The 15111-nt window shown below is 36.1% G+C and overlaps 1 protein-coding gene across 1 annotated transcript in view; it reads right to left on the bottom strand.

Annotated features, from left to right (window-relative positions):
• The window catches only part of srrm4 (serine/arginine repetitive matrix 4), a 79516-nt gene extending 64829 nt beyond the window's left edge, over window positions 1-14687 (bottom strand). The window contains exon 1 of the mRNA XM_052100019.1: window positions 14557-14687. Coding sequence (XP_051955979.1) covers window positions 14557-14687 — 131 coding nt within the window. The remainder of the gene's footprint in view (window positions 1-14556) is intronic.
• Window positions 14688-15111: the final 424 nt, after the last annotated feature.

Genomic DNA, 15111 nt, shown 5'->3' on the forward strand with positions numbered 1-15111 from the left:
AATACATTTTGAACACTGAATTTACTCGAGATTTTTAATTTTAATTTAAATTTTAATATAAAATAAACAACACAAGAAAATGAAGAGTAAAAAACATTAATAGTTTAGAGAGCATATGGAAGCAAATAGAATATTCAGTGTCATCTTCTTTTCCTTTCTTAAAAGTTCTGTCTTGTATATTGAATAAGTCCTTTCATGATTTGCTTTGAGGCAGTGCTATCAGAGTATTGCAGACAAGCCTGAACATCTGCTCAGTCAGAGGGTGAAGGAAAGGACATGTCAACCCAAGAAACACTTGTCCTTGACTGCAAGATTGACCCCTAAATTGAGAGGTGGGAGAGTTTCATTCACTTGTTATTGCTGTCACTGCCTCACCATTGTGCAGTGCCATCGCCACAGAACCAGTCCCGGCCCAAATGAAGCATCAGTTATGCAAATGGAAGCAATTTTGCATGAGTGGCAGATCGTCTTCCTGAAATGAGGATGGGCAAGGGATGGAAATTAAAAATGAAGGGGAGGCAGAGAAGAGGAAAGCCAGCCAAGCTTGAAATGATTTAATTTAAGTGATGAAGGTTTGACTTTGATAAGTTTGCATTTTAATAATAGCCTTTGATCACTCCAGGGGTCCAGTGGGTAGGAAAATAACACTGAAGCAGGAGTATCACGACTCGACAGGCTGATGGACAGTTACCTCTGAAAAATGTGAGTCATAGCTTGTAGTAAGATATGCTTGCCTACTTGTTTCATGTTCTGTTCGACACAACATAACGCAAATCTCAGAAGATTGAATGTGTTATTGAGTAAGTGGTGTTCACTTTGACGGAGCGGTGCAACACTATGAAAAATTAAGGAAAAACAATTAGAGGAGGCATGTACGTTTATGGAAATCAGAAAAATTTTTGAATGGCAAATTTCCTACATTTTTCTACATGCATGTTTTGATGCCTAAATGTACTTGGAAAATGTACAATTCTAGACTGAAGTTATTGGACATAATATAAAAAGTCTACACTACTGGTCAAAACTTTTGAAACACTTGACTGAAATGTTTCTCATGGTCTTAAAGATCTTTGATCCGAAGGCATATGCTTAAATGTTTGAAATTAGCTTTTAGACTAAAATATAATTGTGCCACCAGATTAATTTATTTCATTATAAAACTTACATTTAATAATAATAATAAAAATGTTTTTGAAATTGATGGCTTGGACCAAATAATAAAGAAAAGCAGTCAATAAGTGTCCAACATAGATATTCCATGGTTTTGATGACTTTACTATTATTCTAAAATGTAAAAAAAAAAAAAGAACTCTATATATATATATTATTTTTGTGAGCAATTGAACTATTTAAATTCTGAATAAAGTATTTTGAATGAAGTCAAAAAATCTCTAAAGTCTCTTATGGTTTTGAAATTACAGTGTTAGGTTACACGTCTGCCATTTTGAGAATGACTGACTGCATTTTGGCTATTGCAGATTTTATTATTTCTGTAGTGTTATTATTATTTTTTTGGTGTGTTGTTTTGTTTTTTCCTCATTATACTGAAGTTAAAGCTAACCTGCCTTTTTTTCCTAAAGAAAGAAAAAAAGGTCTTGAAATCACAAATAATCAGCTTTCTGCTGCCTACACATTGTGCATATATTGCCAGTGGAAGAACTTATGTACTTGAGTAAACATTCACATTGACATTTCCTGCTCTTTCTCTCTATCTCTATCTCTCTCTCTCTCTCTCTCTCTTGAAATCTTTCCAACCTGCTTTACCATTTGCATATGGCAATTGTGATTAATTGTGATTGTGAGTTAAAAGGAACTATAAAGCAACTTGCTTATTCAGATGCAGGATGCTGTGAATTATGACAATTAATTCAAAGTGAATAAATCTATATCTATTAAACACATTTTGCATGATTTGTAATAAAATAATAGCAAATGTGACCTCTTTTGGGATAATATATAAAATTATAAAGCATTCAAAATAAGACATTCTTATTTTTAATTTGCAAAGGTGACAGCATACTAAAGTCTATAGCCAAATACAAACAGAATGTGAGAATCTTTACATGGCATATTTTCACAACACACAAACAGAAATGCCATCAGTTCTGCTCTCCACATTTTTAAACTCTGCAGTTTCCAAACTGCATAAACTAATATATTTTTTGGTTTTATTCAATTAATTATCAAGGTGTAACAAAAGTGTGTAAGTTGATTTATTCTCATTAAATATGGCTATTAATATTTAATGGATCGGTATTACTTCTATAAATGTATGCAGTACTGTGCTAACACTTTATGGATTATTCATCCCAGTAAAATTACTACGACATAACCCCAGGTTGTGCCTCATTCTCATTTTCCATAATCTCACCATCTTTTCAGTGATTCACTGAGGATTCAAAGTGCCTCTGTAGGGGACACCGGGGTTGGTTGGCACACTTCAAATATTTGTTAAACATCTCTAGTGGAACAAGCACTAAGATAATGGCTTGTGTAATAGACCTAATGATAATAATAATAATAATAATTATTATTATTATACATGATTTTATGTTATATATATATGTGTGTGTGTGTTTTTAAGGGTATTAAGTTGGAAAAATAGTGTGTATGAAGGTTATGCATTATAATCAATAATTTTTTTTTCACCCAGTGTGATAACCCACCCCCCCAAAAATATGATAACCAATCCCACTCATTATTATGTTCACATAATAATCACAATAAATTATGTTGGCCAGCTAGCATATCTTATCACATGCTTTTCAAAATATAGCTGATAACTATCACTAAAATTAATATATTTATTGGTGTTATTGCCATGACAGAATCAATCAGTGTAGGTCAAGAAAGTGAACATTTAAGCACGTTTGTGAAAATAATTTGAAACTTTAAATAAAATCTGTGAGGACGAAATACACTGGTTTGCATCTTGATTTAACAATGTGCACCACAGAATTGAAAAATTCTGGAAGAGAGCACTCTATTTCATCAAGCCTTATTAACTGAAATGGATGTGGCAGCTCTTATCTTGTAAACAATGTTAGCTGTGCACACACAATTCATACTGTTAACATGAGTGGTGTTAAACGGTTGAATACATTATTTGATGTTTGCATCAATAATTACTTCTGGACTTGCTACATATTCCTTCCATTTTCATTCAACACAGCTGTCAAGGACATAAAAATGTCTGCAAAATATACAAACAAACTCTCTCCCACTCCTACATAAGATGACCACTTCATACTTAAAATACATTTGTGCAAATTGTCAACATGACCTCTCTAAAATCTTCCCTATCAAGACAGCATATTGCATTTTAAAATCTCCCTGGTGTTTCACAGCTGTGCCTTTCATCTTGCTGGACTCACTCCCGGCCAAATAAAATAAGAAGCCCAGTACCATTTAGATGATGTGCTGGAATGTAGCAGTAGCTAGATTTAAGAAGAATTATAGCTGAACCCTGCAGGCCTGGCAACCATATCAGCATTTCTACAGCTCTGTAGCCATCTCTGAGACAGAGCTCAGCTCCAGGGGTTACAGTCCCTTCAGAGTTCCTACTGTGCCAGAGTAACAGAAAGAGAGACCAAGAAAAAGCAGGACAGGAGAACAAGAGAAAGAGAGATAGTCTTCTAAAAACAAAATAAGTGAAGAACTTGTAACAACTCTATTTGTGACCACAGCCACAGCTTATTTAAATCAACTGAAATGGAACTAAATGGAACTGAGAGTTCTGATTTGCTTCTAGATTAGACCCTGATACACACAACCTTTGAACAATGCCGTTTCCTTCTGTTTTTAGAGAAAAATCAAAAGAAAGGCAGTGTGCTCTAGACCTAACAGATGAAGATCATTGTCCTTTCTGCTCATTTTATTCCCTTAGCAGTAGCCTGGGTGTGGGGCAACTACTCAGTTAGGAGATCAAATTACAGAGTAAACAATAATGACTTGAATCAACTTACATGAACATTGAAAAACTAAAATACCAAAAAACACATAATATACTTAGAATAGCTCTCTGCACTTTCGGTAAAATCTCGGTAGTTCATTTATGAAATTACAACTTATGTTAACTTTTCAGCCGGTTCAAGCTTCGTCCTTGCCCACCTTACCCCATACATTGGTGCCGAAACCCAGGAAGGATGATTGATGTGCTGTCGCGGAGTCCTCGCCACTGCCATCCGCCAGGTGAGCAGCTGCGGTTGTCTGCCTGAGGACAGAGGGGTTGATCCTGGCCGCTGAGAGTCGGAGGAACCACAATCATCTGCCGAGAAAGAGGAGGAGCCGTTCCGTCTACCAGGGGTCAGAGGACTCGCTGCTGTCCACCAGGGGATGAGCAAACTGTCGTACGCCAGAGGTCGGAGGAGTGGCAGAGGACCAGGCTACGACATGTCCGGTGACCGGCGAGCCAGTTCCCTATCTTTCACTCACTCAAAATTATGTCGATGTAGTAACACAAGTGGTCACCCTTGGGAGCCCTAAACACCTCTGATCTTTGAGAAAAGACCAATGGGAATTGTCGAGTGGAATTTGCATGCCACTCTCCGGGACCTACGGGTATAAAAGGAGCTGGCTCGCAACCACTCATTCAAAAATGTATTTTGACTTGTCGCTCTTGTTCTTTATCCTGTTGATGTGCATGCCCCCACCCCCCATTTGTCAACATTATGAACAATTTTGAACAGCACACTGTATATTAAATGTGAACTAATTTAAGCAAAGTAAAGTCAGACCCATGAGCAGGCCCATGATGTCAATGAGCATCAACAGATCTGGGCAAAGTGAGGCCAATTTTTAAAAGTTATAACAATAATTGTTACAGATATTTAGCCACCAGAAGTAAAAAATGTGTGTGTTAACATGTGTAACGAGCAATAGCAAGCAAAACAGACCCAAATGCAGAGTTCAAACAGTTCAAAGGATTAATTTACAATAAATGTGAGTAGTCATTATGGATGTTAAGGATCCCCAGCGGGGAAAAATGACAGAGATGTGTGCGCACTGTGACCACACCCGGAGCAATCCGTGAAGAGTGTTTTCGTAGAAAGAGTGTTTGCATTGTGAAAGTCAGGAACAGATAAGTGGAATCCTCCATTGAAGCTTTAGTGAGGTGCAGAACGACGGCCAGCAGGGTAGGGCGATCTAGCTGATGACACACGGGCAAAAATGTGGTATCCTCCGTTAAACCCAGCTGATACGCAGCAAACTGGAAGGCAACCACACACCCGACACACGGGCAACCAACAGATACACGAGACAGGACCAACTACGCACAGAGAGTAAGGTTAGTTACTTCACACCAAACAACAATCTAGCAAAGATACTGAGAACACGAAGGGCTTAAGAAGGGAGAGAATTAGAGAAGAAAAGGAGTTGCTGCACGCTAAACAGTGACATGATCAGCATTCCCCGGGAACAATCAATGTTCCCTTGGAAATGGCGATCATGCATGCCGGCCACGCCTATGAGACACGAGGGAGAGAAAATTACAAAACATACAAAACAAACTGGCAAACATGATTTTATTGTGATAAAATGTATTGTGAGAAATCGCAAACTAATTTTTTCTGTGTAATGTTATATCCAATATTACTTAGTTGACATGACAACGTAACACAGTAAATCCTAAAAGGAACTTAAAAATTACGATTAAAACAATTTTACACCTCAATAATACACAAGTTTTAACCAAAGAATTAAATTAAGTAAATTTTATAAAATTATAAGCTTCACATTTCAGCCATTAAACCTTCCAAAAATGTGCCATATTCACTTTCAGTGCCTCACTGTAACTTTTCTTTCTTTTTTTTTTTTTAAACATGGGATGGGTCAAAATTTTTCTTTGCGGTAATCAACTTTAAGTCACAAATGCTTTCAACTGAGGTTAACTTGTATTGAACCTGGAATAGTCCTTTAACTTTACACTTATTTTCCCCATGTCAAATCAATACCAGTGCAACAATCAGTCTTTGAAACAAGAGAATCAATAAACTTAATTCCTTTTCAAAGCAGCAAACAAGTTCACATCTTTTGACTTTTTTCCAGGAAAATTTTACTTTCCAGAAGATAATTATAGAGAACAACTTTACAAGGCTTAGAACACAATATTAAGCATTTATTATTCACACATTCTTTCACTGGAACCCTACGGTTAGTTTTCATCTACTTGCCCAAAAATTCACCCTTGTGTATCTTCATAAGGAGTCATAGTTTTATATTCTCTGAATTGACAGAGGCTGATTTGGATATATATAGTTGGTTTAAAAATGACAAGTGTGAACCTTAGGAAAACACTTACCAACAGTAAAAAAATAAATAAAAAAAAGCATGGGTACAAAGTAATTTCTCTTTCTCTTGCATTTGAGTACTGTTCTCTTCCCAGGTTCCTCTAATCTCTTTTTTTTTTCCCCTCGTTAAACTAGCATCTGCTGGGGTAAGAGATTCTCCCCCTTACCCTTTTTTCCCATTGGCCATCTGCTTCCTAACCCACACACAAACACACTTACTCTTAGTCCAACTAAAACCCTCTGCATTTTTAATTAGGTTTTCTACTGAGAAGGAGCTTGCGTGGCTGCAGTGGCCTGGGGCAGGACCTTCCAGCTGCATATGAGTGAACTCCTCTCTCCAGCCACGCCAGAAAACACTAGGGATATGGAGGAGGATCAGCAACACCCCTCCTAATTGCCCTGCACTGTGGGCCTCTTTAAAGCTCAGTGACACAGAGAAAAATAAGAGAAAAAACCCAATATGGTCGATTAAGTTGGGAGAAAAAGAATGTCTAAATCAGAGCGAGCACATACATTTGATGTAAATGCGGACAGGGCTAAATGTACGCATAGGTGACCAGCATTTTTCAGCCGACAAAACCAATAATGATGTTTCTCAAGCCATGCAGGAGAGAGCTGACTTAAGCTAATGAGTCTTATTGGGCACAACTTCTGAGATTCATTATTGCAAACATAAAGAAATTATTTTATTATATAATGGTTTTCAGACAAATGTTAAAGTCATGAATATGTACACAGTGAGATAGTTAAAGGCATAGTTCACCCAAAAATGACAATTTTTATTATTTTCTCTAATTTCATTCTAAACCTGTAAGCACTGACGTGCGGTCTGGGTAGGCAAACTAGGCACTGCCTACCCTGCCAAAATTCAAAAATAAAATGTTTATTAAATAATAAACTTGTATTTATATTTTTACTTTTTATTCTTGTGATTTATATATGCAATATGTGTGTTATTCCAATTGTTTAGACGTTATGATGACAAATGTAGCAGTTACGCATAATCAACTAAAAACAAATGGTAGAATAAGCAGTGCTTTTACGGTCCATTCATTGCAGACGACAAGCGGAAAACCCATGTTGCGCATGCGCACTTCGATCCTGTATTCTTTAACACGTACGGCAAAAAGCACAAATCTGCTGTGCCTTTTGACGTAAATATGTTATGCCCGTAATCATCTCCGTTACGTATCAGACATGGACCAATTAAAATCAAGATATTCCTGGACATTTGCGTAGCTGACGTCATTACATCACAGCTAGCGTAGCCTACATGCCTAATCCCCGCCAAATTCAAAATCAAAATGACAGCACCGGCTGTAATCACGGAATTAAGAAATTTTTCCAAGCTCGATTTTAATTCCAAATATGAGTTAATTGCAAGAGGGAGGTCTACGCCAGCCTTAGATGGACCAGTACAGCAAAAGGGCCCAAAAATTATCCGATCATTTCAAACTGATTGGTATGTAAGAAAAGATTGGCTATGTGGCTGTGCGCTTGTGTGTGTGTGTGTGTGTGTGTGTGTGTGTGTGTGTGTGTGTGTGTGCGTGAGAGAGAGAGCGAGAGAGAGAGAGAGTACACTATATACATCCTGATTTGTACATTTCTTGATATGCCGCGCTTGTGCGTAACGTTCACTGTTTACGCGCTTTTGTGTGTGTGTGTGTGTGTGTGTGCGTGAGAGAGAGAGAGAGTAAACTATATACATCCTGATTTGTACATTTCTTGATATGCTACGCTTGTGCGTAATGTTCACTGTTATTACGTATTATTAGCTTAAACAATAAATCAGGTAATCTGGCTTTCATAACTCAGTGCCTAGCCTCTTTAAGACATCACCGCACGTCACTGCCTGTAAGGCTTCTTTTTCTTTTGTGTTAGGGACAGCGTCCGAAATTAACACATGCCAAGTGGCAAATGTGGGAACGTTTTCTATTTGGCTGGTGAATATGACAGAATGGCTCTTATTATTATTGGCTGCTCATCAATAGTCTCAATGCTGTGTGTTCACTGGCGCATGATGAGCAAAGGTGAATTCAGTGCTTTAATCATATCATTATATTTAAGCTAAAGTTTAATAGATCAACATGTTTGTATATTTTGGGCATTTGAAAATGAAGTTGTCATATTTCCAACTGTAATCGTGCATATTTAAGATGATAGCGTTGCTCGTGTGCTGAAAGCTAATAGACAATAGATAGCAGCTCTGACGTTGTGAGCTGGGCTAAGCGGAGTTCTACCGCATCACTTGACATACTATTAACAGTAAATCTTTATGCACGATGAAAGCAATAGGAGTGTTCATGCCATCGGGAAAAAGTAAGAATATGTTTTAATTACCCACCACCACACATTACAAGTTCTCTGGTACTGACAGGGGTGAAAATTTCATCAAAATGTTGGGGAGGGGGGGACAATAAACATAACAATTCTCAAGAGCAATTTTTGAAGGGGACACCAAGGTTGTTTTTGTTGTTGCCCCGTTTGCATTTGTATTATTTTATTTCTTAAACAATTATTTTAAGAATATATCATTATATTATTTACAATACACATATTTTAATGATTTTAGAGGGGACAACCCTCAGATGGGGGGCGACCCCCCGCAATTTCCGCCTATGTGTACTGACCATGTTATAATTTAAACCAACTGATTTTCATGACGTCCAGTTTCGTTAACGGCTCTATAACATTCATTCTTCCGGCGATGCGGACAGAAAACCAGACTAAAATAATTTTAGTGTTTCCTGTATTACTATTAAGCAGCGCAGCAAGCCTCATTGCTACTGTATCTACAGCTCGAGATGAGACATAAATCGTTACCAGAAGACAGTTTCTCAAACAAATTATTCTTTTGAAACGGTTCATTTTAGTGAATCAAAAAGAATTATGAATCAGTTGGAGCTGACTAAATTAATTTACTCATTCCAAGTAAACCAAGAACTGTTACTGTTATGTGTAATTGAGACTTACTCGTTCATATCACAAAAGTGATGTAGTTTAAAATAAAAATTTAGTTTTTGTTGTAGTAAGTGAATAATCTAAAAAATAAGACTATATAGCTATTAAATATTTCATAAATAATAAAAACATTAAAATCATTTTTTTAAGTTAATTTTTTAACATGCATACACTATTTTTGTATTTGTCTCTCATGTCTATAAAATCCACTTATAAAATGCAATAAAATAAAATTGGTCAGTAAGAAATTTGATTGGCCGGTAATTTTTTAATCCACCAGCCACCTTGGCAAAATGTTAATTTCAGACCCTGATTAGGGACTGAGAGCCTCAATCATTCACTTTCATTAAATCCTTTTTTTTTAATACAATGAAAGTAAATGGTGACTGGAGCTGTAATTATGCCTAACATATCCTTTTTTGTTTACAGTGAAACCCTTTAAAGGGAAGCCAAGAGAGACAGGGACTGAAAAAAATTAAAGACAGAATTATGAAAGCAAAATGAAGAACCTAAACCTATAATATTTAGGGATGGATAAAAATCAGTGGTAGGCCAACTCGACTCATACTCTACCTAAAATTACTTCAGACTTGACTCGTCACAAAAGACTTGTTTAAACACACAAGATGAATGTTTAAAAAATTACTCAAGTCTTTTAACCTTAAATATTGATGTCTTAAAGATAGAATTTGTGTTTTATTTTTATGGTTTTATAACATCTGCTTCCACTGGCGGGCCGTGCATTAAAAGTCTAGGCCTTCAGTGTGATTCATGTCATTAAGAAAACACAATTTCACAATGAATAAGACACCCTATGTCTTTGGGCATCATACATTATGTCGCAGCTAACTAATAATTCCATTTGACATTTTATAAACACGTCCACGCACGAAATGACACTTAATGCTCAAGCCAGTCTCATTTTAACTGCAGCATGACTGTTTTTTTAAATGAACTTCTCCTGAACAGACATTCAAAAGTCATAATTTTTCATATTAATATACCAAGGAGGTCTAATACCTAGAAAAATCTATCTAATAATATTTACGATTAAAATGTTGCTTGCGAAAAATTTAATTTCTTCAGGGTACACGGGTCTGCTATTCCTACTTGATATATCTGATCTCTGACCATAAATGCATTCCATTCCCCGATAATCGGAACTGCAATGCTCCTGTTAGCTTAGCAGGGGTTTGACTCTCATTCGAGATGTCTCCTAGCAACCCAACTAATAAACAATGCTGCAGCGCTAGAATTTCTGCACCAGCCAACAAGTTGTAATTCTGACTTAAGTATGCATTCAATTCCACTTTTCCTTGTAGGAAGTTGTCAAATCTGACTTTGAGTTGAATGGAACTTTTCAAAACTTGATCAGACACTGAATGCTCAAGCAGCCTAATTTATACTTATAAAACTCCTGATGTTGCTATAACAATGCAAAAAGCACTTACCAATTTACTTGAGGTGAAAATAAGTCCTCCTTTCCTGTTTAATAAATTAAGCAATCACAGACTTCGTGCAGAACATCTCGTGTTCTGCAGAACATCTTGTGTTCTGTAAATCCATAAGGATCTCTTTCTCAATGTTTATACCAGCAGTGATGACAGCCGACTGTCAGACAGCTTGATCTTACGCTCTTCGCTTTCAAATTATGTACTTAAAGCATGATTGCGTCACTCAAGGCCAGCAAGAATATATATATATATATATAATGGTTTAAGTACCAAAAGTGTATAGGGTCATCATAGACCCTATGTGTGTAATCCTGTCGTTTTTTGTTTTGGTTTTTGCACTTCCATAAATGATAATTTTATGATTATTTCATATTTACAGTACACATATACTATATTTTCACAAGATAACTATTTATTTGCTTATTACAAGATAAATTATTACTATATTCATAAACATAAATAATATAGCATGTTGATTGTCAGTGTGACAATGGAGAATTATCAGTATTCCATATGCGTGTACACATAAACATTATTCATGCAATTTCTTACTCAAAATGGTGTTGATGTTTGAGTGATTGACTTGATTTACATTTGACATTGCTATTTGAAGAAGAAACATCATGGAAGTAAACTATAGCAAGTGTAACACATGAACAGTATGATTTGGCTGTAGTCATTTGGGTGCACTACTGCGTCTAATTAGACTCAAAATGTGCCTGAGAAAATTTTCTAAATTAAGTATATATTTATATATCAAATCATCAAAATATATTAAAATATATTTATTTTATTATTTTATAATTTTCTTGAAAATATTTTGAAACTTTTACACTATTTGGGCATTTTGTAGATCCATTTGTGATAGATATATGTGCCGGGTCTCTTTATATATATATGAGTGTTTGGTGGAATATATTTAAGGGTTAAAGGAATTGACGTCTTTGTTCCTTGAAAATATCCGGTTAGTTGTTAAACTTATTCAAAACAACAGCGGGAAGCCCTTCATTCATAGTGACTTTAAGTGATTCATGTTTGTTATGTTAACACGACTGCAATGAAATGTCATTATTCATTTTGAACCATGTTCGGTCACTGGATGCCTGGAACTAATAGAAATTACATTTTCGGAAGATTTTCGAAAAAGCACACACAAATGGACACATGAACTGCAACAGTGAAGGGAGACAGCTGGTTACAAGCAGTACTAACAACTGACCAAAATCAGAAGCTGGTCCAAAACTCTATTATCTAATATTTGAACAAATAATCATTAATTATTATCACTCTGTCAAAATTTATTTTTTAGAGAACAAGAAAACAGCAGTTTTGCTGTGGTAGATTTTGACTATTGATAGAGCAGCTATGCACTAATAGACACCATTATAATGTTTTTCCTAATGCAGTAAATGTCACAGTCACAATCCACCAATATAAAGATGTTCAGGGTTTGACAAACAGCTTTGTCAGGCTAGTGCGTTTATAAAGGATAACATTGTCACATCTGTGTGAAGCTCCATAGTTTCCTTAGTCTAGACTAAGCAGGATGGAAACAAATAATAAATGCACACGGCAGGAGAATGAATCACAAATCAGTTATGCTCTCTTAACCGGAGTAACGAGTAAGGCTTGATCCTGATTAACAGGAAAAGAAGAAAAGGGAAGCAAAGCATTGGAACCCTGCAGAGCACCATGTGCTCTCTATCCATCGGTTTCTCTCATCCTCTTTTTCCTTTGCTCTCTCTTCGACACACTGCCATGCTTCCTAATTCATGGGTGAGGGAGAAGGCACTGAGATCCTCTTCATGTCCAAACTTAAGGGCATGATGAAGGGCTGTATGCTGACTTGATTCATTAGGACTCTGTGTAGCCTCTCGCTCTGCTGTGCACTTGTGTGTGCACAAGTGAAACTGACTGGCCTCCAGTGAAGGACAACCAATGATGAATGAAGTGAATAGACACAATTCACACTGACTGTGAGGCTGTCACATGTTTCTTATGTGACATAAAATTCCATAAAAATGTGGCTTTAGTACAAATGAAGGTAAATGAACAAGAGAAAATTAGGGAAACTTGAGAAACCTTAACCCTCATGTTCTGTTGAGGTTTTTATGTGTTGCTTAGGCTACATTTGGTGTCTCATACACCCCAATGATGTAAAAGTAGTAATTTAAGAATAATAAAAAGAATACATTCAAATTATTTTGAAATGTTCCTCTGACCTAATTAAAACCCATCAGCAAGATGATACCATTAACTCGCCTGTTGTATGAAAAATTAGACATGCACTTTTCAGAAAAGAGACTGTTATCCAATACAGTAAGGTTGTTTCAGTTTGGCGTCAATTGGATAACAGTGTATAAAAAATACAACAAATCCAAATGTACAACTGACAGGCATCAACTGCTACAAAATGGTCAAAAATCAGATATTGGTACTCATGTGAAAATTCATTGCATGTAGCATATTAATTTTCATATCCCCTGACAGAAAGGAAATATTTTTATATAAAACATTTAGAAAAAAGTCATGAAGTATTATCCTGATACTTCAATGTTATGTATGTGTTTCAAGCCATTACAATCAAAACAGAACATGCACTGTAAACCCTAAAGTTGTCATTGCCTGGAAATATCAAGTTGTCTTAATTTTGTATTACTTGAAATGTCAGGTTGTGAGCTCATAACTCAACTATTGAAGTTCCTTGAACTTGTTTATCTTAAAAATCCATAGACTTAAGATTTTAAGTGTTAATAACAAAGTTGAGGCTATGGGGAATATCTATAATGATTTGCGCTTTCATTATTTACTTATTCTTCCTTGGTCAAAGGGAAATTATGAAGCAATTTAAATAGATGTAATTAAGAATGTACAGAGGTTTTAGCTGTTTTATAGTATTATTCATATTGTTTTGTTGCAAATAGTTGTTTCGTGGGTGATCTGTGCCCCCTTTGGACAAGTTAGACCCTGTTGACTATTTCTCTTTGTGCATGTGCAGTTAAAGAACAGATATATGCATTTCTTTGGAGAATTAAGATTATTTAATGACTGACCTAGAATCAGTCATGATCTTTATGTGAGCTCTGTTATTGTTTGACCTAAAATGGAATCAATTCAATTAACAATAACAACACTAGAAACAACAATATTTTAATAGCAAATCTGAGTTAAGTCTACCTGCATCTAGTTAACCTAAATAGCTAAGTTCATTCTATATGAACACCAAGTTAATTGAACTTAATTACATACGTTTTGGAGATGCCATTATTCAATTCAATTAAGGGAACGTGTTTATTTAATCAAATGAGTAGTCAACTTATTAGGGTTTTCAGTGTGAGGGTTCCAGAAATACGGGAACATTTTACAATATGGTTCCATTTGTTAAAATTAGATAATGCATTAAGTATCATGAACTAACAATGAACAAACAGACACACACACACACACACACACACACACACACACACACACACACATATATATATATATATATATATATATATATTACAGTATTTAGCCTATTAATTTGTGTTGATGTTAGTTAATCAAAAATACCATTTATTAATTTATTGTTAGTTCATGTTAGTTCATAATGCAATAACCGATGTTATGTACAGCTTTTGATTTAAAAAAAATGTATGCTGTTGAAATTAACATTAAACAAGATTAACAAATGCTGTAAAAGTAATGTTCATTGTTAGTTCATGTGAACTAATGTTGTTAACTAATGTTAAGAAATTGAACCTTATTGTAAAGCATTACCGAAATATGATAGCTAAAAAAAATATTACAATTGTCAAGATAAAGACAGTTGAATAACGACACAAGAAGCCTCAGGCTCAAGAACTCACTTTGTCACGGCTCTCCGTGCGGTTATGCTGGCCACGATGATGCTCTCGGGTCGCGGCATGGCCACGGCTTTGAACGTGCCCTCCCAGAACTTCTCAAAAAGCTGTTTCTCTCCCTGAAGTACACCGGCCATGACACCACGATATTCGGGGGGAGAATCCCTAGAAGACCTGGGACCGAACCGAAGTCTCGCAAACACGGGTTTGTGCTGGAGCTTCGATGAAGCCTCACACAGTTAGCACTGTGTGTAGGCGGCAGCAGCAGGGAGCTGTCCAAGTTCTGAAACCAACCTTTTGTTTGAGTTGCAAGAGCTTCTTTTCGTTGTGTTTTCCTAACTTTACATTACATATAAACGTTTGCGAGTCCGTTTTAAACTTCTTTTAAGAGTCCCTTTTTAACGTCTTCTTAGCGTTCCATGACGGACACTACGGCGACGGTAACAGCGGCAGCTTCTATTTATTGACTCGGCTTCCCCTCTCGCGCTTCATTCAACGCTCGCGCCTCCCGCCTTTTAAATCAATTTGAGCGTCGTAGCTCGCGACCCAAACCCATCCTTT

The sequence above is a fragment of the Xyrauchen texanus genome, chromosome 3 (genome assembly GCF_025860055.1).
Source record: "Xyrauchen texanus isolate HMW12.3.18 chromosome 3, RBS_HiC_50CHRs, whole genome shotgun sequence".
NCBI lineage: Eukaryota > Metazoa > Chordata > Actinopteri > Cypriniformes > Catostomidae > Xyrauchen > Xyrauchen texanus.